This window comes from Pelophylax lessonae (assembly GCF_965119305.1).
Source record: "Pelophylax lessonae genome assembly, chromosome: 7".
NCBI classification, from domain to species: domain Eukaryota; kingdom Metazoa; phylum Chordata; class Amphibia; order Anura; family Ranidae; genus Pelophylax; species Pelophylax lessonae.
The window spans coordinates 272,875,663-272,900,335 of NC_138774.1; the positions used below are offsets into that span (position 1 = coordinate 272,875,663).

Genomic DNA, 24,673 nt, shown 5'->3' on the forward strand with positions numbered 1-24,673 from the left:
CATTCACCTGTTGCAGTATAAGGCAGCAAGTAAGTGTTGTAACCATGAAAACAGAAGTGCCAGTGATGTGAATTTAGCAAAGTATTTTTTTTAATAAAGACATAAAAAATAAAAATAATACATCTATTAGGGTTGGATGGAATATTTGTATCAGCAGCGACATCTCATGATATCATCACCCACTGATGACTAACATCAATTGTCTACATTAGGGATATTCAAATCATCTATATTTACTATTTGGGATATTCATTGTAACAACATTTTGAGCCCTACAGGTCCAGTACCTATAGACATACAATGACTGTTGCCCAATTTGCATGATTTCTGTCAGATCATATAGTGATCATTATGTCTTTAAGTAGCAGTGAAAACCACAGACTGAACTTTCAGGACTGAATGTTTCCAACCAGTCGCTATTATGACCTTCAGGACATGGAAATCAAGAATATGGATTCAAGACAGGAAATGCCTGCTCACTTTTCTTGTTACAGAGGTAGAAAGATCTTTTGTTGTCTATGTCATAATACATATTTCCATTTTAAAAGGCCCTCCCCAGTAAAGTGTATTTTTTTTAATTCTAGGCCCCCTCCACATGAGAGATCCAATCAGGTTCAGCTGTCAGTTTTTGGCAGGACCCGATCGGGCCCTACATTCTTCTCTATGGAGCATGGGATATAAACAAACTTACACTTGGCTACCTCTGGGTCCGATCTGATCCACTAAAAAACAAAAAAAAAAAAAAAGAGGGGAATCTGTTCCCATTCGGCCGTCGGGATCAGAGGGCAGCCAGGTGTAAATGGACAGTTTGGCAATGTTTACATAGTTACACGGTCCAGCATGGACCAATGTAAGTATGCATGTATCATACCTGTGGGATCTGCATAGAAGCTGGACATCATTGCTACTCCAGTGATCTCCACTATCTTCTAAGTTGCATGGTGTGCGTCTACCCTGCTGTGTTATGGACACAGGAGGTCATTCTTGAAAGGCGGCACCCACTGAACACTTTGCATTTTCTCAATGAATGCAAAGCATTTTCTGATTGGATGAGGTGGACATGCAGGGTGGTAACATCACAATGGTCCAGTCAGAAAACACTTTAAATTAATGGAGAAGATTTTTTCTAAATGACGCCTGTACTGAGCAGCTTACTCTTGTGTGTACAGGGCAGCTGTTTGGCATGGGACCCGAAAGCTAGCGGCAATCACTGTAGTAGTGGGGTCTACTAGAGTGATTTACAGCTTCCATATGGATTGGCAAGGTATGGCACATAGCAACTTACATTGGGCCAAGCTACTAACGCATGGAAACTTCTCAAATGAAGAACAGCCATTGGCATTACTGAGCTCCTTCTGAGAATGTTAGTTTTCTGTCTTTCCATGTTAACTTATTGTATTTAATACTCTAGAGCAATGATGGTGAACCTTGGCACCCCAGATGTTTTGAAATTACATTTACCATGATGCTCCTGCACTCTGCAGTGTAGTTGAGCATTATGGAAAATGTAGTTACAAAACATCTGGGGTGCCAAGGTTCGCCATCACTGCTCTAGAGTAACTGAACAATTACTGTATGTAGAAAAGAACTTGTAACCTTCCCCTGACTTTTCTGATTTTTCCAGGTCAGTAGCTCAAAAAGAAGTAGGCCAGCATAACAACCACTAGCATCTTCAGAATTCCATAGTGCCAGGTCCCATATTAGATAACAGATATTGACCTAACAGGAAAGGTGGTGTGTTTGGCGAAGGCAGTGAAGCAGCATGCTTACAAAAACTCTGGTGTACTGGTTCAGCAAGGTGTGCTCCTCAGTGATGGCTTTTGCAAAAGCTTCTCTTACAAAACTTGGAGGACTGAAATCTGGAAAGCCTTGTCCTAGGTTCACAGTTTTATACTGAGCAGCAAGATTGACAAACTCCACCCTGCAAGAAAAACGAAGAGTCAAATCAATAATTCACCTGGATCTGTCTATCAACAGTGGCAGCAGTGCAAACTATAGCAAGCTGGGTGCTCCTGAACCAGGCTGTGTGTGGCCATAGGCACACACAGCGCTCGTAAGCCACACCCCTTCTTGCTCTTCACAGGAGATTGACTGACAATATCAGGGGAGCGGTGCTGGAGGCAGAGGAAGCGATGGAGCGGGGACATGGAGCCAGGTAAATGTATAGGGACAAAGGGAAGAGGGAGGGGGGGGGGGTGGGACAAGTAGTGGGGCATTTTTTTTACCTTAATGCAGAGAATACATTAAGGTAAAACAAGTTAGACTTAGTATGCCTATAAATCAAATGTATTTTATACATAAAGCTAGTACCTGCATCTATGATATTATCAACATTCTACACTAAGCACTGCTATCCTGCCAACACTGGGAACCTTGTGAGAAGAAGAGGACAGAGGAGAGTGATTGCATCAGCAAGGTGGTACTGTTCTTTCAGGGTCCATACACAGTGGCTTAAGCAAATGCTTGTGCTCTTGGCAGAAAAAAATGCAAACTTTGAATGTCTTTTGTACTAGCGTTTAGCATTTTTTTCTGCTAGAAAACCGCTCTCAAAAACCCAAAACAGAAGTTTTTTTTTCTGCCTCTAAATGCGGAGCTTAAAATATGCCTCTAAACGTTGTAATGTGCATGGACACATAGGATACCATTAGTTGCTTTAACAGGCAAAACTCTAAACTCCTCTAGGAGCAGCGTTTTCTTAAAGTGGTTGTAAACCCTCTCCTATACCCACTGAAATGAACAGCCTCAGACGATACACAGATGAAATCTCCCTACAGTTTTACTTGTATATCTCCTGTATTTCCCTTCCTACACTCTTTGGAAAGTGCAGATCGTATTAGAAATCTTGTTTCCTGTTTCAGCACTAGGTGTGGAGTCTGGACTTACACTGTGTGAGAGCTGATTGGAAGAAAGGGACACATCCCCTCTCCACATAGGCAGAGGAATGAAGGAACGTGCAGAGCTGTAGTCTGATTAGACAAGCTCCCTGTTGCTTATCTACCTCTAAGCTACCTCCCCAACACAAATTTTCAGCTGCTGTTATCTCGTGTGTCGGAGACCTTGTCAGAAGTGATTCTGCTGATAATAGAGGAATGGAGCAGCAGAAATACACGGCACTTAGAGCTTTGGAGAGAGAGAATTAAAAACACTATAGATATATGTGCTTAGGTCAAATTTCATGAATGGGGTTTAAAACCACTGAGCATGAACCCTCACTGCTGCTCCAATGTATGTATTTTTAACATTATCCCAATCCATTTGCCTGGAGTTCACCTTTAAATCCAAGATGAAAACCAAAAAAGCAACTAAGCATACTTTTCATGGCTTTAAAGTAGTAGTTCAAATTTACAGAAAATCTTTGACTCAACACTGGACCCCCTCCCCACCCCACTATATTTACCTCCTGCGATCATCAGCTGTCGAGGCTCCCGCAAGCCAATCCAACGGTCCCAGGATTTTAATCCCCTGCTGGTTTCTCTTCTCTCTGTACAGCACTTCCAGTACAGACCAGATGGATTCTAATTGGTCAGCACCATCAAACAGCACTGACAAATCCCAATCTGTCTGGCCCGTACACATGTCAGGAGGGATTTTGGTCGACTCTTTACAGATCTTCTCTGAATCCTTAAGGTTTCTTGGCTGTCCCTTGGCATTTTGAAGTTTCAATTCCCTCCATACATTTTCTATAGGATTAAGGTCTGGAGACTGGCTAGGTCACTCCATGACCTTATTGATCTTTTTGAGACACTCCTTTGTTGCCTTGGTGGTATGTTTTGCGTCAAGAAGGTTCTCGTCCAAGATTTTACAATACATGTCCCCCGTCCATTGACCCCTCAATGGGGCAAAGTCGTCCTGTACATTTAGTAGAGAAACAGCCCCAAAGCATCGTGTTTCCACCTCAGTGCTTGACTGTAGGGATGGCGTGCAGCATTTTTCTTCCTCCAAATATGGCGAGTCGAGTTAATGCCAAAGAGTTACATTTTTGTCACATTTTTGTCTCATATGACCACAGCACTTTCTCCCAATCCTTCTCTGAATCAATTAGATGTTCATTGGCATGACTGTACATGTGGCTTCTTGAGGATGGGGACATGCCATGTTTGGATGAAGAAAAATGCTGACTATGAGGCTAAGAACACCATACTTACAGTCAAGCACGGAGGTGGAAACATGATACTTTGCGGCCGTTTCTCTCCTAAAGGTACAGACTAACTTTGCCGCATTGAGGGGCCAATGAACAGGGCTATGTATTGTAGAATCTTGGATGAGAACCTTCTTCCCTCAGCCAGAACACTGAACATGGGTCATGGATGGGTCTTTCAGCATGACAATGACCCAAAACAAGGCAACAAAGCAACAAAGGAGTGGTTTTAAAGTCTCACGGTCTCAGTGGTTTAAAGTCTCATGGAACGCTCACTATCATTATATCTCCCTGGACATACCCCCCTTGTCGGTCACCATTACTTTCTCTGGTTGTTCTGTGGGCCTGGTCCAGTCCACATGGTTCGCTTGACCAAATGTAGGGTCAATTTTGGAGGCCTATTTACTTCAGACCATATGGGCAATTCGGAATTGCAGTTGTCAGAGTTGATTGCCTTCTGTTGAGAGGTGAGCACTGAAAGACCATCTAGTGTTTATATTTTGTATACTGTTAAGATATGCACACTCTAGATTCTAGATATATCTAGTTGTATATTATGAAAAAAAAAAAAAAAAGTTTTCCTTATTGGTTTATGTAATTTCTTTTATATGTTATAAAGGTCACCAACCAATCATAATGGTTCCTGATGAAGCTACTTTTCACCATTCTGGCGAAACGTGTCAAACCTTATGAAATATTGTGACTGTCCTTTGGTGGTTGCCTTGATGTACTGTCATAAGATGTAATGTATTTTACATGTGCACTGTAATGTTTTTATCCATTTAAAATAAAGATTTTTTGAATGTTTTACATTCCATGTGTGCTCCCTGACTGCCAGACCTTACCCATTAAAGTCCTACCTTTTTAAATCCACTGTAACCTTTCTGGTCCTACCTACAATCATACAGTGTGATTTTTTATCTATCTTTTGGTGGTTTTAAAGTCTCATTTTTTATTTTATTTTTTTAAATAAAAATGTTATACTTACCTCCTCTGTGCAGAGGTTTTGCACAGAGCAGGCCGAATCCTCCTCTTCTCGGGTCCCTCTTCGCTGCTCCTGGCCCCTCCCTCCGGTCGAGTGCCCCCACAGCAAGCAGTTTGCTATGGGGCACCTGAGCCAAGCTGCAGCTACTTGTATCCATTCAGTCACGGAGCTGCAGTTCGGCCCTGCCCCCTCTCTCTCCTGATTGACAGCCATGGGCGCCAATGGCACTGTGGCTTTGTCTCAGCCAATCAGGAGGGCGAGCTTCAGATGGCCGAGGGACTTGTGGACATCGCTGGACAGAGATGGGGTAAGGTAAGTATTAGGGGTGCTGAGGAGGCTGCTAAACCCAGAAGGTTTTAATTTTTTATCTTATTGCATAAAATGCAATAAGAAAAAAAACCTTCTGACTTTACAATTTCTTTAAGGATTTAGAAAAGATCTGTAAAAAAGAGTGGACCAAAATCCCTCCTAAAATGTGTGCAAACCTGGTCACTAACTACAAGAAACATCTTACCTCTGTGCTTGCCAACAAGGGTTTCTCTACCAAGTACTAAGTCATGTTTTGCTTGGGGATCAAATACCTTTTACTCACTGAACTGCAACTCAAATTTATAACATTTGTAATATGTGTTTTTCTGTATTTTGGGTTTATATTCTGTCTCCCTCATTTGAAATACACCCATGATAAAAAATTATAGACCCTTCATTTCTTTGTAAGTGGGCAAACGACCAGAATCTGCAGGGGATCAAATATTGGGATTTTTTACTTCCCGTAAAATCCATTTCTCTGATGTTCACACAACTCCTGATCGTCATAACCATTGGGTTATACTGCCCCCTACAGGAGTAGGACACTAGGCAGAAAAAGAATCTGGCTATGCCTATGGGCAGTCCTAGGGGGTATACTCCCTCTCCCTGCTATAAGTACTCAGTTTTGTTACAAGCAGTGTCAGAAGAATTACAACTCCACAGAGGGGTGGGTGCTGTGTCAGTCAATAAACATCAGAAAAAGATTTTATGGTAAACCAAAAATCCAATTTTTCTCTTTCGTTCATTGATGGACACAGCTCCTGATCTTTAACCATTATGACATCCCAAAGTGGTGTTAAACATGAGGGGTGGGAACAGGAAAAAAATTCCCCAGGCTAAACAGTAGCCAACTAGGCAACAAGAGCTCAACCAAAAACACCTGAAAAAAACAATACCCTGCAGCCAAAAGAAGCATCCGCAGATGCCAACACACCCACTTTATAGAACTTGGTAAAAGTGTGCACCGATGACCAGGTGCCGCCTTGCAAACCTGCGTCACTGACGCCTGATGATGGAAGGCCCAGGAGGCACTCAGCGTCTGAGTAGAGTGCGCCTTGACAGGGAAAGGAGGAACCTGACCCTTAATGGAATAGGCCTGAATCACCATCTGTCTGCTCCACCTGGAAATGGTCACAGAGGAAGAGGACAACCCTTTCCGATGCCCATCCGTGAGCACAAGAAGGGAGTCTGACTTCCTAAAAGACTCCATAGCTGCCAGGTACACCCTAATTGCGCAGGCCACATCCAAGGCATGCAATGAAATTTCCTTCGGATGTTTTGGCCTGGGACACAGGGAAGGCAACACAATGTCTTCATTCAAATTAAAATCAGACATTTGAGAGGAACGACGCACAGGGGCGAAGAACCACCTTATCTCTGTGAATCACCAAGTAAGATGGACAGGATAACACTGCCAGTTCTGACACCCTGCACGCAGAGGTGATAGCCACCAAAAAGGCCACCTTCTGAGACAGCGTAAGCAAGGGAATCTCCAAGGGAGGCTTCTGGAGAACTGAAAGCACCAAATTGAGGTCCCAAGGTGGCAACAGAGACCGCACTGGAGGAACCAAATGTTGGGCACCCTGAAGATAGGCATACACAAGGGTGTGTGGCCAAGGGTCATTGGAAGACCACCAAAGCCGACACCTGGCCCATGATGGTCCTCAAGGCCAATTTCTGTTCAACCCCCTGTTGAAGAAGATCAAGATCTGAGCCACCGAGAAGGAGCCAGGATGAACCCCAAGAGACTCACACCACGCAATGTACATCTTCCACGTACGATGGTAGATCTTCCTAGAAGTAGATTTCCTAGCTTTTAACAGTGTTGGAATCACCGACTCAGATAAACCTCTATCCATCAGCACCTGGCGTTCAACAGCCAAGCCGTCAAAGCCAGCAACTGTAAAGAAGGATAGAAGGATGGAAGATTGGTCCTTGGGACAGCAGATCCTCCCTGAGAGGAAGCTTCCAAGGAAGGACAGCGACCAGCCACACTAGTTTGGCATACCAAACCTGGCGAGGCAAGTCCAGAGCCACTAAGATGACTGGAATTCCTTCTGCCTCAATCCTGAGTAGAGGTCTTGGCAGAAGCTTGAGAGGATGGAAGGCGTATATCAGACGATACTGACCCCCAAAGGGCCACCAGCACGTCTGTGGCGTCCGCCAGGGGATCCCGTGACCGAGCCACAAACCTCTACACCTTTCTGTTGAGCCGAGATGCCAACAGATCCCCTTCGGGGATGCCCCACCAGAGACACGACTGAGGTAATCCGCCTGCCAGTTTTCCACCCCAGAAATGTATACGACGGAGAGGGCTGGAACAAACTGTTCTGCCCACCTTAGAATGCCGGCTACCCAACGAGCCACCAGGACACTTTTTGACAGTTGTGGCATTGTCCGATTAAATGTGCACTGGACATCCCTGAGGACGGTTCAGGCACAATCTGATCGCTTGGAGTTCCAAAACATTGATTGCTAGTCTGAAATCTTCCAGTGTCCAGATCCCCTGAGCAGAATTTTTGCAGGAGGACACCTCCCCATTCAGGCAGGCTAGCATTCATAGTGACCACTGTCCAATACAAGAGGAGGAAGGATTTGCTCAACCGAAGTGTCGGAGAATGAAGCCACCATATCAGGGACTCCTTCTTTCCCTGGCTCAGCTGGATCGGATTGTCCAGAGACTACAGAGTCTTGTCCCATTTGACCAGAATCTCCCTTGCAGGGGTCTCATATGTAACTGTGCAAATGGAACCGCCTCGAAGGCAGACACCATCTGGCCTAACACCCGCACGCAAGTCCGGAGGGACGACCATCTGCTGGACAACAGGAGGCAAATTGCAGCCTGCTATTTCTGGAGTTTGTCAAAAGGAAGGAGCACTCTGGCTAAGGCCGAGTCCAGGGTCAGACCCAGATAGTCCAGCTTTGTGGACGAAACCAGAGCAGACTTCTGAAAATTCAGAATTCAGCCAAACTACTTTAGAGTTTGTATGGTAAATTCCAAGTTTTCCACCAGAGCAGTAGAAGACTCCCCTCGCAGAAGGCTGTCCCCCAAGTAGCCCAGTACCGCGATCCCGCACTGGAGTAACAATGCTAGAATCGGGGCTAACACTTTTGTAAAGACCCGAGGAGCTAAGGCGAGACCAAAGGGTAACTCCACAAACTGATAATGCTCTTCTTCCATGGCAAAGCGGAGGAAGCACTGGTGACCGGCACATACTGGAATGTGAAGGTAAGCATCCTTGATGTTGATGGAGGCAAGAAAATCCCCCTGATGCAGGGATGCCACCACCGTGTGAATGGACTCCATCTTGAACTTCTGCACCCACACAAAGCAGTTCATCGCCTTGAGGTCCAGTATTGGACGCACCTTGCCTTCCTTCATGGGAACTGTAAACAGGTTTGAGTAAACCCTGAAAACGTTCAGAAGTCGAAACCGGGACAATCCCCCCTTGAAGTAACAGGTCTTGTACCGCCCCAAAACAGACCCTGTAAGCCGTCCGGGGACAGGCGCAAGTTGGAAGGAAAGAACCTTGCTGGTGGGCAAGAGAAAAACTCGATCTTGTAGCCGGACGGATTCTTGATGGACCCACTTGTCTTGTGCCAGGGAAGTCCAGGGGTCTGGAAACCAGCGAAGATATCTCCCCACCCCCAATACGGTGAGGGCGCACCTTCATGGTGAAGGAACCTTGTGGCGGGTCTGGAGAAGCCCGCTCTTGGCTTGCCAGACCAAGTTCGTTTGGATCCTCCAGAGGAGGCCCTGAAAAGCTTCAAGCCCTTGTCAGTTGACCCTGAGGGCCAAATAAAAACAAAAAACCTTATGAGCCGAGAAGGAGGGCCCACGTCTACGACAAGGTTCCTTGCCCTTAGTAGCCTGCTGAAGAAAAGTACTCTTTCCCTCTGTGAGACCTTTAATGATGTCCTCCAGGGTAGCCCCAAACAGGCGATCCTCTTGAAAGCGGAGATCACTCAAGGCCTTTTTAGAAGTCTGGTCCGCAGACCAGCATTTAAGCCAAAAGACACGCCGAAGGACCACTGCCAAAACAGAGAGCTGAGCCACTAGGGGAGCCGCATCCAAAGAGGCATCACAGATAAACTGTAGCCCCTAGACTAGCTGGTCTGCCAGCTCAGCAAAGGCAGGTGGGGAGCTGTTCTCCCTCCAGGTCACGGCGTAAAAGCTTAACCCACTTGGTCAGAGTTTGCGACACCAGGGCAATGGTGAATAATGGCCTCAGTGCCGAACCAGCCAGAGTGTACATATTGCGGGCCGCAGCCTCAGCCTTCCTGTCAGCCAGATCCTTAAAGGCCAGGGACTCTTCAACTGGAATCATGGTTGCCTTGTTCAATCTGGAAACTGGAGGGTCCACCACCGGTGGAATAGTCCACTTTCTAATAAGGGACTCCTCATAGGGGTAATACCTATGAGGAGACCCCAAGGGGACGCTTTGGTCACTCCCACTCTTTAGTTAAAATTTTGTCAAAATCGGCAGAGAAAGGAAACACCTTTGCCACTCTGGGTGGCTTGTGAGTGCCAAAGGGAACCTGCGCCTCAGTCGCAGCAGCGCCCCCCATCATCAAGGTCTCACGCACACATACAATCAGTGTTTCCACCAGCGCCTTTTCGTGCGCGGTTGCAGATGTGGAGGAATCATCCTCACTATCTGGAGGATTTGGGGCGCGTGGTCAAATCAGATTCAGGATCTAATGAGACAGGGGAAGACGGGGGGATGCCTTTTGCTAGCCCATCGCCCAAAAACCACCTCCACCCAGAACACAAAGGACTCCAGGACTGCCCTCAGTGCATTGATGGATGGTTGGGACCCAGAGAGCCACGCAGCCTCAGAGAGGGGATCAGGTGGGGAGATGTGCTCCAAAGACTCCATTAGTCACCAGGGAGACCCCACAAAAAGTGTAAAACACTGCAAAGGGACAACCCCTACCACGTTGGCAGCACCACCCAGTCGCCAGGCACAAGCACGAAGTGATCCTCAGCAGAGAGGGAGAGAACCCAACCAAACTCACCACCCAGCAGAAACAGGCAACTGCAGCATCCAGGATAGTCTGCACTCCACATGCAGCGATCAGGAAGTGAAAAGATCCAGTAGTGAGTACCAGTGGATGAGGAGGGGCTCCCACCACCGAAATCGCTGCCCTCAGGGCTCCACTGTCATAACCACCGCCCCCGGACTACACAGACCTGCCCGCCATGCATATAAACACACAGGCTACATCAAAATGGCGGCACCACAAGGCTCCCAGGAGGGATCCCTAGACCTCAAGGACAGACCCATGCAGGACTCTGGGCCCTGGCAGGAACTGCCACCAGGTACAACCCCCCTGCACAGCCGATCATCTGGTCACCAGCGGCACACCCCCCCGGCCCCCATTGCCAGCACAGTGCCCTGCCCCCATCCCAGGAGGTGGGTCAGACCACCCTCACAGCCCCAGCATAAGTGGGAGGGGGGGTAGAATGGGGGACAGATGAAATGGGGGTGCCTGATGGGAAGGAGGGGAACCTGGGAGTCCGACCATCCCAAGGAGGAGCCCACGTCCACCCCAAAACCCTCCAGGGGGAGAGGGGGGACAGCTACTCACAATACCAGGAACCAGGCGGGCACCACTTTAGACAGATTCCCCTCGCCATGGAAATGTGGCCAAGACCAGGCCGTTTGCGACCTGCGAGGTGTTTAACTCGCAGGCCAGCCCCCTGTCCAGTGCACTCACTGGCCAGATGGGGTGACCACTGGATCTAGATTATCCAGCCTGTCGCCCAGTCCGGCAACTGATTGTAGATCTCACAGAAAAAAAAAAACAGGAGAATAAAAATTCTATTTAAAAAAAATTTCCAGGACCAGAGATCCCAGCAAGGAACTAGGTCCTTACTCCTGACTAGGCAGAAAAAAACTAAACACATAACGTAATACTGCTTGGATTAAAACAAACCCTTTATTTTAAAAAATCCCTTACAAACGTCCAGATAAAATGTGCATGTCAAACACAACAGACAAGAAGGTAAATCGCAGGGTCCTGCATTCACAATGCAAAGCTGGCATTCAAGGGGGCGTGGTGACGTCATGTCTGGTACAGCCCGACGTGTTTCGTCATAGGTTGACGTCGTCCGGGGCATCACGCCCCGATTTACCTTCTTGTCTGTTGTGTTTGACATGCACACTTTATCCGGACGTTTGTAAGCAATTTTTTTAATAAAGGGTTTATTTTAATCCGGGCAGTATTACGCTATGTGTTCCTTCTATCTCCCCTTTATACCTACAGCTTGGCTCTTGTGGTGTATATTAAGAGGAGCTATATTTGGTGCATCCAACTGCCCCTACCCACATCTCCTGTCGCATATATGGCCGTCCCTATTGGTGCCTGATATGAGGATTGATCATTGCCGATTGCATCATCTGTGTGTTCATTGTGCATATGGTCTACCCATTAGTTTTGGGGGCCACTGATTTCTGGTAAGCAGCCATTTTTTACATCCTACTCACGGGTGCTTTTTCTGATTTCCATCTACATTGGGAAAAGGCCTCCTACCCATCACATCTCTGCTGGGACTTGTGGCTCATTCACCAAGTATTGCACGGTTTGATTTTGTTCATGGACTATTTTTTCAGCGATATTATCAATTTCTGGTGGTGATTTCTGGACTTCACTGATATTGTTTCACTCAGAGTCTCTTTTTTGTTTTTTTTATATATTTACATATTTCTTGTTTATGTTTCACATTCATTTGAACATCATGTCTTAATGTTAGCGCTACACATTGTACACTACACACACACATACACAACACACACACACTAGTGATCGACCGATTATCGGCAAAGCCGATATATCGAGGGCGGATATGCACTTCCCCCCGATATATCGGAATCGGCTGCCAAGGTGACCGATATTGCAGATATTTCGGGAAAGTGCTTGTACCGGAGTGATGCCTGCAGCTAGAGGCATCATCCTGGTACTGCCGTCCATAGCCGACGGTCGGCTGTCTTGTAATGACAACGGATGTGGCTGAGAAGCCGCTTGGCTGTCATTACAAGGTGGGGGAGGGGACGTCCCCCACCCTCCCGCTGCCTTCCGCGGAGACCGGGGCAACCAGCCTGCATGGCCGTCGGAAGTCCCAATCAAAGCCGCATTCGGCTCTAATCGGGTCTCCATGTAAAAACCCGGAAGTGATGTCATAACATCACTTCCGGGTACTCGGCGCCAGATTAAAAAAAATTACAGCATTCAAAACAGCCAAACTTGGCGTTTTAAATGCTTTTAAGTACAGAGGATGGGTTTGGGACCTTTTAGACCCCCAGATCCCTCCACAAGAGTACCTGCCATGTGATAAAAATAAAAAGTATTTATTTTTTTTAAATGTACGAAAATATCGGCCAATACTGATATGCAATGGCCAAAATATCGGTATCGGCAACGATATCGGTCGATCACTAATATATATATAAATATGTGTGTGTGTGTGTGTGTGTATGTGTATATATATATATATATATATATATATATATATATATATATATATATATATATATATATATATATATATATATATATATATATATATATATATATATAGACACACAGTATATACCCCTTGGTGTACTAACAATTTCAATAGCTGAAACTCATAACTATAGTATAAACAGAATATGTGTGTGTGTGTTTACTACAACTAGAGCGTGCAAAATATTCTGCACTGGTGCAGCTCTGCAAAGAAACCAATCAGCTTCCAGGTTTTATTGCCAAAGTTTAAATGAACAAGCTGAAGTTAGAAACTGACTGGCTACCATGTACAGTTGCAGCAGATTCTGAGTGCTCCAGTTAAAGGCATCCTACCCCATGGTGTACGTAGACACATGCACTAAAATGTACTCCGACCTTTGCCTTTCAGAACCAAATTTTGACTGGCCCCCTGACAGACAAAGAATGCAAATCCATACTCACCAAATGTTTTCATCCACTCCCTCCAGCCTCCGGGCTTGAATCTGCTTTGCCATTTTGTCCTGTACGTGGGCAGTAAAAGCATAGAGTGGTGAGTAAGAGCTTAGAATTCCCCTTACCCCTAAGCTGGAGAAAAAGAATGGGCCCCCCCACCTTCTCTGTGCAGAAGCAGGTAAAAAAAGCACACATTGGACTTTGTTCCTAATTAGTGTTAAAAAGTGTAGTGTGTGCATTCTGGCAGAGAAGAAGTCTCCTATGGCTGAAGTAGACCTGGTTGTCGAGTGTTCGCTTGAATGGGAGCCATCCACATGCAAAACACAAGCACAGTATTTTGAAATGAAGACCTGATGTGACAGACATGATCTTCTAATCCAGAGGACAAAGATCTTGGTAACGGGGTTAATTAATAACAAAACAGACTATGTATGGTTAGAAAACATCGAAGTAACTCAGTGGCAAGAAGCATGAAAATCTAAAACATAACTTGGAGTTGACTAATTCTACAAAGCAGTGCAAAGGTTGAGAGAATAGTAAAATCTCACTATACAAGGCATGTACATTTTAAATCTACAATGGTACTTTAATACACTCATGTAAAGAACAGTAAATGTAGTATCTCACGGCAACCAATAAAATGTTTTCATATTTCAAGAGCAATTTCTTGTGAACAAACAAAATCAATCAAAAAGTAACCCACCTTTATCCCCAAAACCCAAAAGATGCAAACTTACCAGAATGTGATGGCCCTGACCTGTTACAATCTTCACATCGCATGGCCGAAATCTTACTTTCCACTGGCCGTGGCTGCAGGGGCTGACCGGCAACTTTTGGCCCAGGGGGCAAGTACAAACTAGAGGCCCATGGTGCCTCTTCCCACTCTCCTGCTTCCTGGCCTCCTCCTGACCCCCATTCCAGGCTGAAGCTCCACTCCAAGTACTCTCAACTCACTGGCCGAATCCAGGTTCCTGACCTGGCCACCAGTGTGGAGCTGGGACAGCTTGGTCGGGGCTGGCCAGGGGAAGAGAGTCTCCAGTGGGGCATGGAATTGGCCTCTGCTCAGACATAGTTTCCCCCATCCATCCTGGGGGAGAGGCCTACTCTCTGTCCTTGTCTTTATCCCGCACTCAGTAGGTCAGCAGTGGGGACTTTTTACTTCACTTCACCAGGAATCCTTTAAGCATGTCTGTGGCAGAACCAGTGCAGCCTTTTTACAGGGCATCAGAGCGGCCCAGGGGGCAATTGCCCCCCTGAGCCCTGGCCCAGTCCTCCCCTGCGTGGCTGTGTACTAGAGCTTTGCCAAAAACAGGCATAGCTGCAAAATAAGGGAGGAGATACTTCACCTATGCACTGGACATGCCACAAATCAGTAGAATTCCTCCTCAAAAACCAATTATACTGTGGCCATCAGAAGATTTCTACTGGGAGAAGCAGCATTCTGGGAACTCGGGTGGTGGAAAAGGGAAGTTTTCAGTCTCTTATTTTGTAGATATGACAGTTTTGAAAAAGCCTAGGTCACAACAGAATATCAGTACTAAGGCTACATTTCCACTATTGCGGCTACAAAGTCACGCTACTTCTAGCGCGACTTTGTAGTGTGACTTGTTTGTGGCTACTTCTGGGGACTTCAGTGCGACCTTCCTTCTATGAGGAGTCGCACTGAAGTCGGCCCAAAAGTAGCGCAAAAACTATTTTTCAAGTTGCTGCGACTCAAGTCGCAGCAGTTAAGACGGGCCAAATTGAAATTAATGGCTTTTGACTTGCTGTGCGACTTGACATGTGTCAAGTCGCGAAAAAAGTCGCAATAGTGGAAACGGAGCCTTAATCTGCTCTTAATAAACAGTATCAGCATAACATGCAAAATTATTCAAGCAAAAATACAATGGGGTTACAATGAGAGAAGGATGATAAATGGTTTAATTGTGGACAGAAGCTTGGTGTGCCATAGTAACAAAACATATTGGTATCCTGCTCAAGTATTATGCAAAGTCTCTTGAAAGATTATTGCCGGCCATGCTGGGGAAGTTAACAAAAAAGAAGAGCGATCATGGGATATGGGTCAAATAAGGGGATTCTCGAACATGGCAATTTTTTTATGGTAGGGGAGTTTGTAAGAGAGGAGATAAACGAAGGGCTCATGTCTGATTCCTAAAGTTGTCTGTATGCATAAAGAGAATCCAGGGTGTCCTTTGATTAGAGATGGAAAAGCTTGGAAAAAAAATTTTCCAAAGCCGTTTTTACTTTTTTTTTTTTCCTTAAAAAAAAAAAATTAACAAAAAGTTTAAAATACCTTTTTTTACAATTATAAGTAATATATCAATGACATGGTATTCAAACGAAATAACATGAAGACCTTAACTGCTTCAATACAGGGCACTTTCACCCCCTTCCTGCGCTGTCACACTTTGAATGACAATTGCGCAGTTATGCAACGCTGTACCCAAAGAAAATTTTTTATCATTTTTTTTTTTTTGACAGATAGAGCGTTCTTTTGGTGGTATTTAAATAACCATTGGGTTTTTTATTTTTTCCTAAAAAAAAATAAAATAAAAAAAAACTGAATTTTTGTAAAATCTTACCTGTAAAATTCCTTTCTCTGAGTCCTCCGACAGTCGCCGCCACCTCTAAGTCATCACTATTGGTATTGAATTCCGCTCCGCAGGAGTAGCTAGGCATAAGACTTAGTCAAAAGAACAAAAGCATTTGCATAGACACACCCATGGGGGCTGACCCACTGGTCAATACCCCCCTGCAGTGATCACTCCCAACTCAGTTTGGTAGCATAGCAGTAAGTGTACAAAAAAAACCCCCAAAAGAGGGGCGGGGGGCGGCGACTGTCGGAGGACTGAGAGAAAGGAATTTTACAGGTAAGATTTTACAAAAATTCCGTTTTCTCTTACGTCCTCCGACAGTCGCTGCCACCTCTAAATCATCACTATTGGGATATCCCAAAGAAGTGTAGACATGAGGGGTGGGAGACGCAACCGTAGAAAAGGCAACGCAGTACCCACATCAGAGAAAGGAACCTTACACACAGTAAGAGAACCTTCTGGGCAACAGAAAAAGCTCAACAGGAGCAACAGCCCAAGAAAGCAAATAACCTAGGGGATAAATAACCCCAACAGTCAGGGACCCACAACAAAACAAGGGTCCCTTATGGCACTGCCGCACTGAGAACTTTGCGGCCAAAGGAGGCATCAGCTGATGCCAGAACATCCACCTTCTAGAATTTGGAAAAGGTGTGCACCGACGACCAAGTCGCAGCCTTGCACACCTGGGCCACCGACGGCACGATGTCAATAGGCCCAGGACGAACTCAAAGATCTGGTAGAGTGCGCCGTAACAGGGAAGGGTGGAACCCGTTCCTTCAAAGCATAAGCCTGTTCAATGGTCTGTCTGATCCATTTGGCAATGGTCGCTGCAGACGCAGCCATGCCCTTCCGAGGTTCCTCAGGAAGGACAAAGAGGGAATCCGTCTTCCGAAAGGACTCCGTAGACGACAGGTAAACCCTGATCGCCCTGACAACATCCAAGGAATGCAAAGCAACCTCCTTAGGATGCTTAGGCTTCGTACAAAGCGAAGGCAGGACAATGTCCTCATTAAGGTGGAACTCAGAGACCACCTTAGGAAGAAAAGACGAATGTGGTCGCAAGACCACCTTATCCTTGTGAATTACCAAGTAAGGAGAGCGGCAAGACAAAGCCGCCAGCTCAGATACTCTGCGAGCCGAAGTGATCGCCACTATAAAGGCAACCTTCTTAGACAGCAGAGGCAACGATATCTCCCGGATGTTTTCAAAGGGAGCACGCTGTAACACAAGTTCAAGTCCCATGGAGGTAAAGGCTCCCTCCTGGGAGGAGCCAAATGTCGCACACCTTGAATGAAGGTGCGAATTAAGGAATGAGACGCCACAGGACGTTGGAAAAGAATAGCCAGTGCAGACACCTGGCCCTTTATCGTGGCCAGCGCCAGACGCTGGTCCACCCCAGACTGGAGGAAAGCCAACACTCTCGACACCGAGTACGAGCGAGGGGAGAATCCCCTGGACTTACATCAGGCGAAATAAGCTTTCCAGGTGCGGTAGTAGATTTTACCAGAAGAGGTTTTCCTAGTCTTGATCAGAGTAGGAAAGACCTCAGGGGAGAGACCCCTGTCCCTCAGGACCTGGGTCTCAACAGCCAGGCCGCTAAAGCCAGCGACTGTAAAACAGGATGGAAGATCGGTCCCTGAGACAGTAGATCTTCCCGCATTGGCAGCCGCCAAGGAGGCGCCAATGCCAGGTGAACAACATCGGCGTACCAGGACCGGCGTGGCCAGTCCGGCGCTACCAGAATCACCAGGTGCGGTTCCGAGGCCAACCTGCGAAGGAACCTGGACAACAACTGAATCGGAGGAAAGGAATTCATCAGACGATACTGATGCCAAGGGGCCACCAACGCATCCGAGGCGTCTGCCAGAGGATCGCGCGTTCATGCCACGAACCTTTCCACCTTGTGGTTTAGCCGAGACGCGAACAGATCCACGTCCGGGGATCCCCACTTCGCACACAGCATTAGGAAGACCTCCGGGTGTAGGGACCATTCCCCCTGGTCCAGGGTCTGGCAGCTCAGATAGTCGGCCTGCCAATTCTCCATGTGAACTGCTGAAATCGCCGGGACATGAGTCTCGGCCCAAGACAGAATGTCGGTCACCTCCCGGGCCGCCCAGGCACTCCTGGTGCCCCCTTGGTGGTTGATGTAAGCCACAGCGGTAGCATTGTCCGTCTGTACCCAAACCGGATGGCCCCGAAGTCAATCCGACCACCGGAATAGACAGAGTTTGATCGCTCTCAATTCCAATATGTTGATCGGAAGGGAGGATTCCTCCCCCGACCAAGTGCCCTGGGCAGACAAGTTGCCCAGGACTCCACCCCAGCCCGATAGGCTGGCATCCGTGGTAATCACCGTCCACAGCAACGGACGGAAGGATTTTCCTTCTGACACAGCGGGGGACTGAAGCCACCACAGAAGATCCATTCTGGTCCGGCGACTCAATGAGACACTCAGATCTAAGGACTGAGGTAGTCTGTCCCACCTGGCCAGGATCTCCACTTGAAGAGACCGCGTGTGAAACTGAGCAAAGGGTATCGCCTCGAAGGCCGATACCATCAACCCTAGGGACCGCATGCAGGTCCTGAGTGACGAGGATAGCTTGTCCCTGAGAGACCTGATCTCGTCCTGTAAGGTCCAGAGCTTGTCCTCCAGCAAGAACACCTTTGCTTGAGCTGAGTCCAGAACCATTCCCAGATAGGGAAGCCGAACCGAAGGAGACAAGGTCGACTTCTGTACGTTGATGGCCCAGCCGAACTCCTGGAGCGTCTGTACCTGTACCTTGCCCTCCTTTCTGGGCACAGTGAACAGATTGGAATAAAACCCCCGAAACCTGTCCCGATGAGGCACCAGGACAATCACCCCCTGGGCAAGGAGGTCCTGTACTGCTTGATGCAGGTCCTGCAGGCGCCCTGGGGTCAAATGAAGATTTGAGGGAAAAAAATCTGTCCGCTGGCCGGGAAAGGAATTCGATCTTGTACCCTGATCAAATGATTTCCTGAACCCACCTGTCCGGAATTCGGAGCAGCCAAGGTTGGAGGAAACCTCGCAAACGTCCCCCCACCCCAGAAACGGGTGAGGGTGCCCCTTCAGGCAGATGCGGATTGACCCGCCGCACCGGTATTGCCAGACTTCTGCTTGCCCGTCCAGGGCTTCTTCTGGCTACCTTGGCCCTTGAAGGGCTTGCCCTTGGTTTGATTCCGAAAGGCACGAAAGGACCCTTGATCGGGTCGAGAGGTGGAACCCCGCTTGCCACAAAAGGACTTGTTCTTCGGGTTCTGGGGCAGCATGGTGCTCTTGCCCCCCCGTGACGCCTTTCACCAAGGTATCCAACGCCTCGCCAAAAAGGCGAGACCCAGCATAGGGAAAATCAGCAACTGTTTTTCGTGATGTCTGGTCAGCCGACCAGCTCTTCAGCCAGATCAGTTGTCGGTTAAGCACCGCAACACTAGATAGGCGTGCTACCAAAGGGGCCTCATTTAAGGCCGCATCGCACAAATACATGACTCCTTGGTGAATTTGATCCACCATAGCTAGCGTGGCAGGGTGGGGGGGGGGGGGTCAGAATCAGATGCGAGGTTGCATCTAAGCACCTTAGTCCAATCTGCCACCGCCTGAGCCACCAGAACGGACACGAAAACAGGTTTGAGCGAGGAACCCGCCGTGTAGGAATGGTGGGCTAGAGACTCCAACCTTCTGTCCGTGGGATCCCGAAAAACCGGGGTCTCCTCAGTAGGAATCAAGGTAGCCTTGTTTAACACGGCCACAGTGTGATCCACCTGTGGAGGCACACACCATCGCGATTCCATAGCCGGCGCAAAGGGATAAAGTAATTTAATCCGACTAGGAACCACGAATGGACGTTTTAAAGTGCGCCACAGTTCATTCACAGTGTAATGAAATTCAGCGAGGCAGGGAAAAACCTGCGCCGACTTGCGGGTCCTGTGTGTACCAAAAGATGACACAATGCTAGGAGGACTGGGCTCATCCTCCAAATGTAGTGTTTCCTTTACAGAAACAATCAATTCATCCATGGTCACGCGTTCTTCAGGCGACCCCGGGGGAGAAACTTCAACCCCCTCCACCTCCCCCTCAGACCCCAGAGGGTCCAGGGATGAGCGAGACCCTGAAAAGGGCACGCCTGCTGCAGCAGCCACATCACCATCTGAATCAGAGGAGATAGATAATCTGGGTCTCTTCCTAGCAGCACGTTCAGCCATCAGTACCTCCATTTTGGAGACTAAAGACGCCACTACGGCGACAAAATCAGGTATAACAGGGGCCCCAGCAGGACTGGGGTCCCCCACCAGAGCTGGAGGGAATTTGCTGTCCTGAGATTCCATTGCCCAAGTTAGAAAACAACAGTGCAATAAAAGGTACTGGCCCTTTAAAATCGCTGCGGAGTGCGCAGCCCACCGCTATATGTATAGTGACTAATGACCCCCAACAGGAGAAGAAACTGAGCCAGGAAAGACACAACAGAAAGTTATGGAAGAGACAGTCTGCAGAGCCCCACAGAGTGTTACCACATCGATCGCTGCTTCAGAGGAAAAGGAAGTGAGGTCAGAAGAGGCTGAACTATAAGCTGCAATGACCCAGGGAAAATGGCTGCCTATAGAACTGAATGGGAGGCTTCGGGAAAATGGCCGCCGAACATGTGCTCGGAACGATTGGTCTGCCACACGCAAGATGGCGCCGGATGGCGCCAAAACAGCATGTAATGTAGCCCACAGTGAAGCCAGACATGCCTGCCCATATTAAAGATGGCGGACGGCGCGGTTTTACCCCGCTGCGGCCGCCACACACATCGTCTGCACCCCCAGTAAAAAACACCGAAGTGACACAGGGGAAAGGGGCCCCCAACAATACACAGCACCGCATGTACAAAATACCCCCGCAGGTATCGCCATAGGGAGCCCCACACAGGCACAGACATGGGGGACACACAGCAACACAGGACTGCCACCCCAGACAGAGGCCCCACACAGAAGTACTTACCTGTACCAGATGGCGTGGGGTGCCTCTATGAATGGAAAGCCGCTGTCCTCATCTGACAGGGAATGCCGTTAGCCAAGGACAGGAACACTGCAGCACCGCAGATGTGTCCAGTGAGGTAGCCACCTCACAGGCTGCATTCCTGCTGCGAGCAGGGATGGGTCGTTCATAATGCCAGGGTGAACACTTGGCTGAACGCTCGATGGCGGGCTGGGGGTCCCTCTGACCCTCTGCCCTGGAGATCCAGGGCGGTCAGTCTGATTCCCAGCTCCGCATGAATCCATCTTCATCCGAAGAATCGACTAAAACTAAAGCTGACAAAATAAATAGCTAGTATATCAAAGAAAAAACTGACATTTTCAAAGAAAATCAAAGAAAAAAGATTAGAAAGGCTGAGACTGGAGCCCCAGCACAGGGAAAGCCTAACTACTCCTGACGCTAGGCAGAAGCAAACTGAGTTGGGAGTGATCACTGCAGGGGGGTATTGACCAGTGGGACAGCCCCCATGGGTGTGTCTATGCAAATGCTTTTGTTCTTTTGACTAAGTCTTATGCCTAGCTACTCCTGCGGAGCGGAAGTCAATACCAATAGTGGTGACTTAGAGGTGGCGGCGACTGTCGGAGGACGTAAGAGAAACATAGTTTTTCTTAGTTTCTGTTAGAAAATGTTGTAAATAAGTAATTTTTCTTCTTCATTGATGTGCGCTGGTGAGGGTGCACTGATAAGGTGGCACTGATAAGGAGGCACTAATATGCAGTACTGATGGTCACTGATAGGCGGCATTGATAGGTGGCACTGAAAGGCGGCACTGATGGGCATTGATTGGTGGCACTGATGGACGGCACTGAAAGGCATCACTGATGGGCACTTTTGGGACTGCTCCGATTATCTGTGCAGGTCTCTCCTGTGAGGAAGTGCCGATGATCGCTGTCAGTGTGAGGAGAGGAAAGCCAATAAACTGCATTTCCCTGTTTACATGTGATCAGCTGTGACTGGAGACAGCTGATCACATGGGTAAAGAGCCACGTCATTAGCTCTTTACCGTCCCTGGGACGGGGAGATCTCAGGGACACAGCGCACCCCTGATTGCCATGCAAGTGCAGCGAGAGATAGGACGTCGTCCTAGAACAAGAGAGCACCCTGCCACCATCATTTGCCTAGATGTTGGGCGAGAAGTGTTTAACGAAAGATTTCTGAGACTTTATGTAAATTCAAATTATTGCAAGTTCTCTCAGTTGAAGACAAGCAAATCCTGGAATTCAATTCAAGTAACACTGAACTTCTCAATACAGTTCTTAAAAAAAGGGAATAATGCATTATTGCCACTTGGGAGCACGGCAAGGGAAAGGCTCCAGTTTAGTTTAAATATGTTGCTGCTAGGCCTTAATTGGCAAGTAAAAGGGTAAAATGTGTCTGACAAATTAGTTTCTTTTTTAACATTTAAATGATTCCTAATAATGTTCTTCACCATCAAAGCATAATCTCTCCCTATAAACTAGTTTCTAAATAAGTTTTTTTTTTTTCCTCCTCTGAGTAAAATGGTGAGACCAATATCTAGAGTCTGGAAACCTATCCACAGTGCAATTCCTGCTGACAGCAAAGCTGCAATGTGCAAATATTCTTTTCCAAATGCTACAAGGATGACAAAACACATCCTTGCATGCAGGGCTGCTGTTAGAAATCACGGGGGCCCGTACAGCCTACCTGGCAAGCCCCCCCCCCCAAAGATATCAAGATAATATTTCCACTAAATATACACTAAAATCAATACTAGCGGACACAACCATAACAAAGAACCTGTGTGAATTAGCCCTTTAATTGTTTTTTTTAACGTTAAAAAAAAAATAATATATATATATATATATATATATATATATATATATATATATATATATTTTTTTTTTTTAAATGTTAAGTGTTTACAATTATTTTACAATTTTTAAAAATTATTTATTAGGATGTTAATATGTTATGAAATGTGGGGGGGAATCAGAAGCTGGCAGAACAGGGAGGGGGATCGGTGTTGGAGAAGAGATTACAAAAACGATGCTCTGTGTCTGTGTCTCTCCCTGCAGCAGCTGAAAGCTGGCAGGAGAGGGAAAAACTGGTTTTCAGCTGCTGCCTGCAGAGAGCCACACAGGGCTACCTTCTGTAATTGCCCCTCTGCCAGACTGCACCTATGCTCCGTGCTGTTGGGGCCCTCCTGTGTGCCTGGGCCCCCTACTGGAGGACTGGTGGTCCTCCCCTATAAGCGACCCTGCTTGCATGCCAGAGGTTCCCTAAATACATAAAAAAAGAAAAGAATTTAAAGTATTAAATGAGGAGGACAAGAATTAAAGTGCGAGTAGCTTTTCCCTCCAGAGTTCTCATTCCAGAAACACTCTTCCTGCCGCTTCTGGATCACCACAAGTGTTTCTTCACCAGCAGTATCTTCAAGTAAGGAACTGTTACAGACCACAGCCTCCCAAAATACACAATCCCTTCATTTATAGAGAAAATTACTCCTGAAAATCCAGAGAACATTAATAAAGCTCCTGCAAGAGCAGTATATGCTTCTGGATCAGCATTGTCAATAACTGAAAATGCATATTGCCAGGAAGCTTTTACATTATTACGACCATCATAAGCTGTACTTTTAAACATAATACTTTTCTAACTTGGCACTCCTAAACCTTGTAGACAGCCTTCCCAGAAGAGTGGAAGCTGTTATAGCTGCAAAGGATGGGCCAACTCAATGTTGAACTCTACGGACAAAGACTGGGATGACATTAAAGCCCATGGGCGTGTAAAGGCAGGTGTCCCAATACTTTTGGTAATATAGTGTATATAATATATTGGATATATGTAACATCCAATTGTATAGACATAGAGAAGTGGGGGCTTGGGGGTGCAAGAGGAAAATTATGGCAGGTCCTTCTGAGACCGCTATTGAGCCCTAAAGCAACAAGCGGTTGGATCTTGATAGAATCAGGGCCGTCTTTAACACAGGGCAAAAGGGGTAGCTGCCCTGGGCCCAGTCATTGTTGTGGGGCCCAAAGCAGCTGCCCCTTGAGCCCGCACTGCCTGCAAATAGTTGATAAGTGGATTTGGGAGGGCCCAAGAAAATATTTGCCCAGGGTCCAATCAATATTAAAGACGGCCCTGGATAGAATTGTCAAAGTAGTGAAAAAAATGATTGGCGTAGAAACTTCACTTGGTGTAGGCCTGTCACTTAGGACACTAGTAAAAAATGAGGGTCCCAAAGGGGAAGTAGGGTTACATGAGGGTGCACTGGGAGCTGTTACCAGCAAAGATTTTGCCAGTTTCCAATCACCTTAAGGTAGCAGCATTTAGCCCAGGGTCTACGACTACTGGTCTTGCGTCCTGTACAATTAAAATAAGCACTTTCCCATTAAAAATTTTTAAAATTAAAGTTAATATCCAGTTGTATAATCAAGTGGAGAGTGGGGTGGAGAGTGGGAGAGTGGGAGAGTGGGGTGGAGAGTGGGAGGGTGGGTGGTATTTGTAAGGGAAAAAATAATGGCAAGTCATGTGAAGGAGCACTTTAAATGGAGCTGTGAAAGAGGATTTAAAGGCTTCAAGAATGCCAATCAAAGCTTGTTGAATACTTTTACAAGTCAAAACCCGTGTGAAATAGGCCATTTAGTGACCAAATAAAATAAAGCGTACAAAAGGACTATCCTGCACAAAAATCAGAACATGTATACAAAGAA

The 24,673-nt window shown here is 46.9% G+C and overlaps 1 protein-coding gene across 5 annotated transcripts in view; it reads right to left on the reverse strand.

Moving 5' to 3' along the window:
* The window catches only part of KYAT1 (kynurenine aminotransferase 1), a 92,047-nt gene that overhangs the window by 24,121 nt on the left and 43,253 nt on the right, over positions 1-24,673 (reverse strand). For 3 of the 5 annotated variants that reach the window (XM_082262945.1, XM_082262947.1, XM_082262948.1), the window contains 2 exons: positions 13,383-13,441; positions 1,771-1,921 (listed from right to left, as the gene is read on the reverse strand). In XM_082262945.1, coding sequence (XP_082119071.1) covers positions 1,771-1,921; positions 13,383-13,441 — 210 coding nt within the window. The other 2 variants (XM_082262946.1, XM_082262944.1) reach the window with 2 other exon arrangements.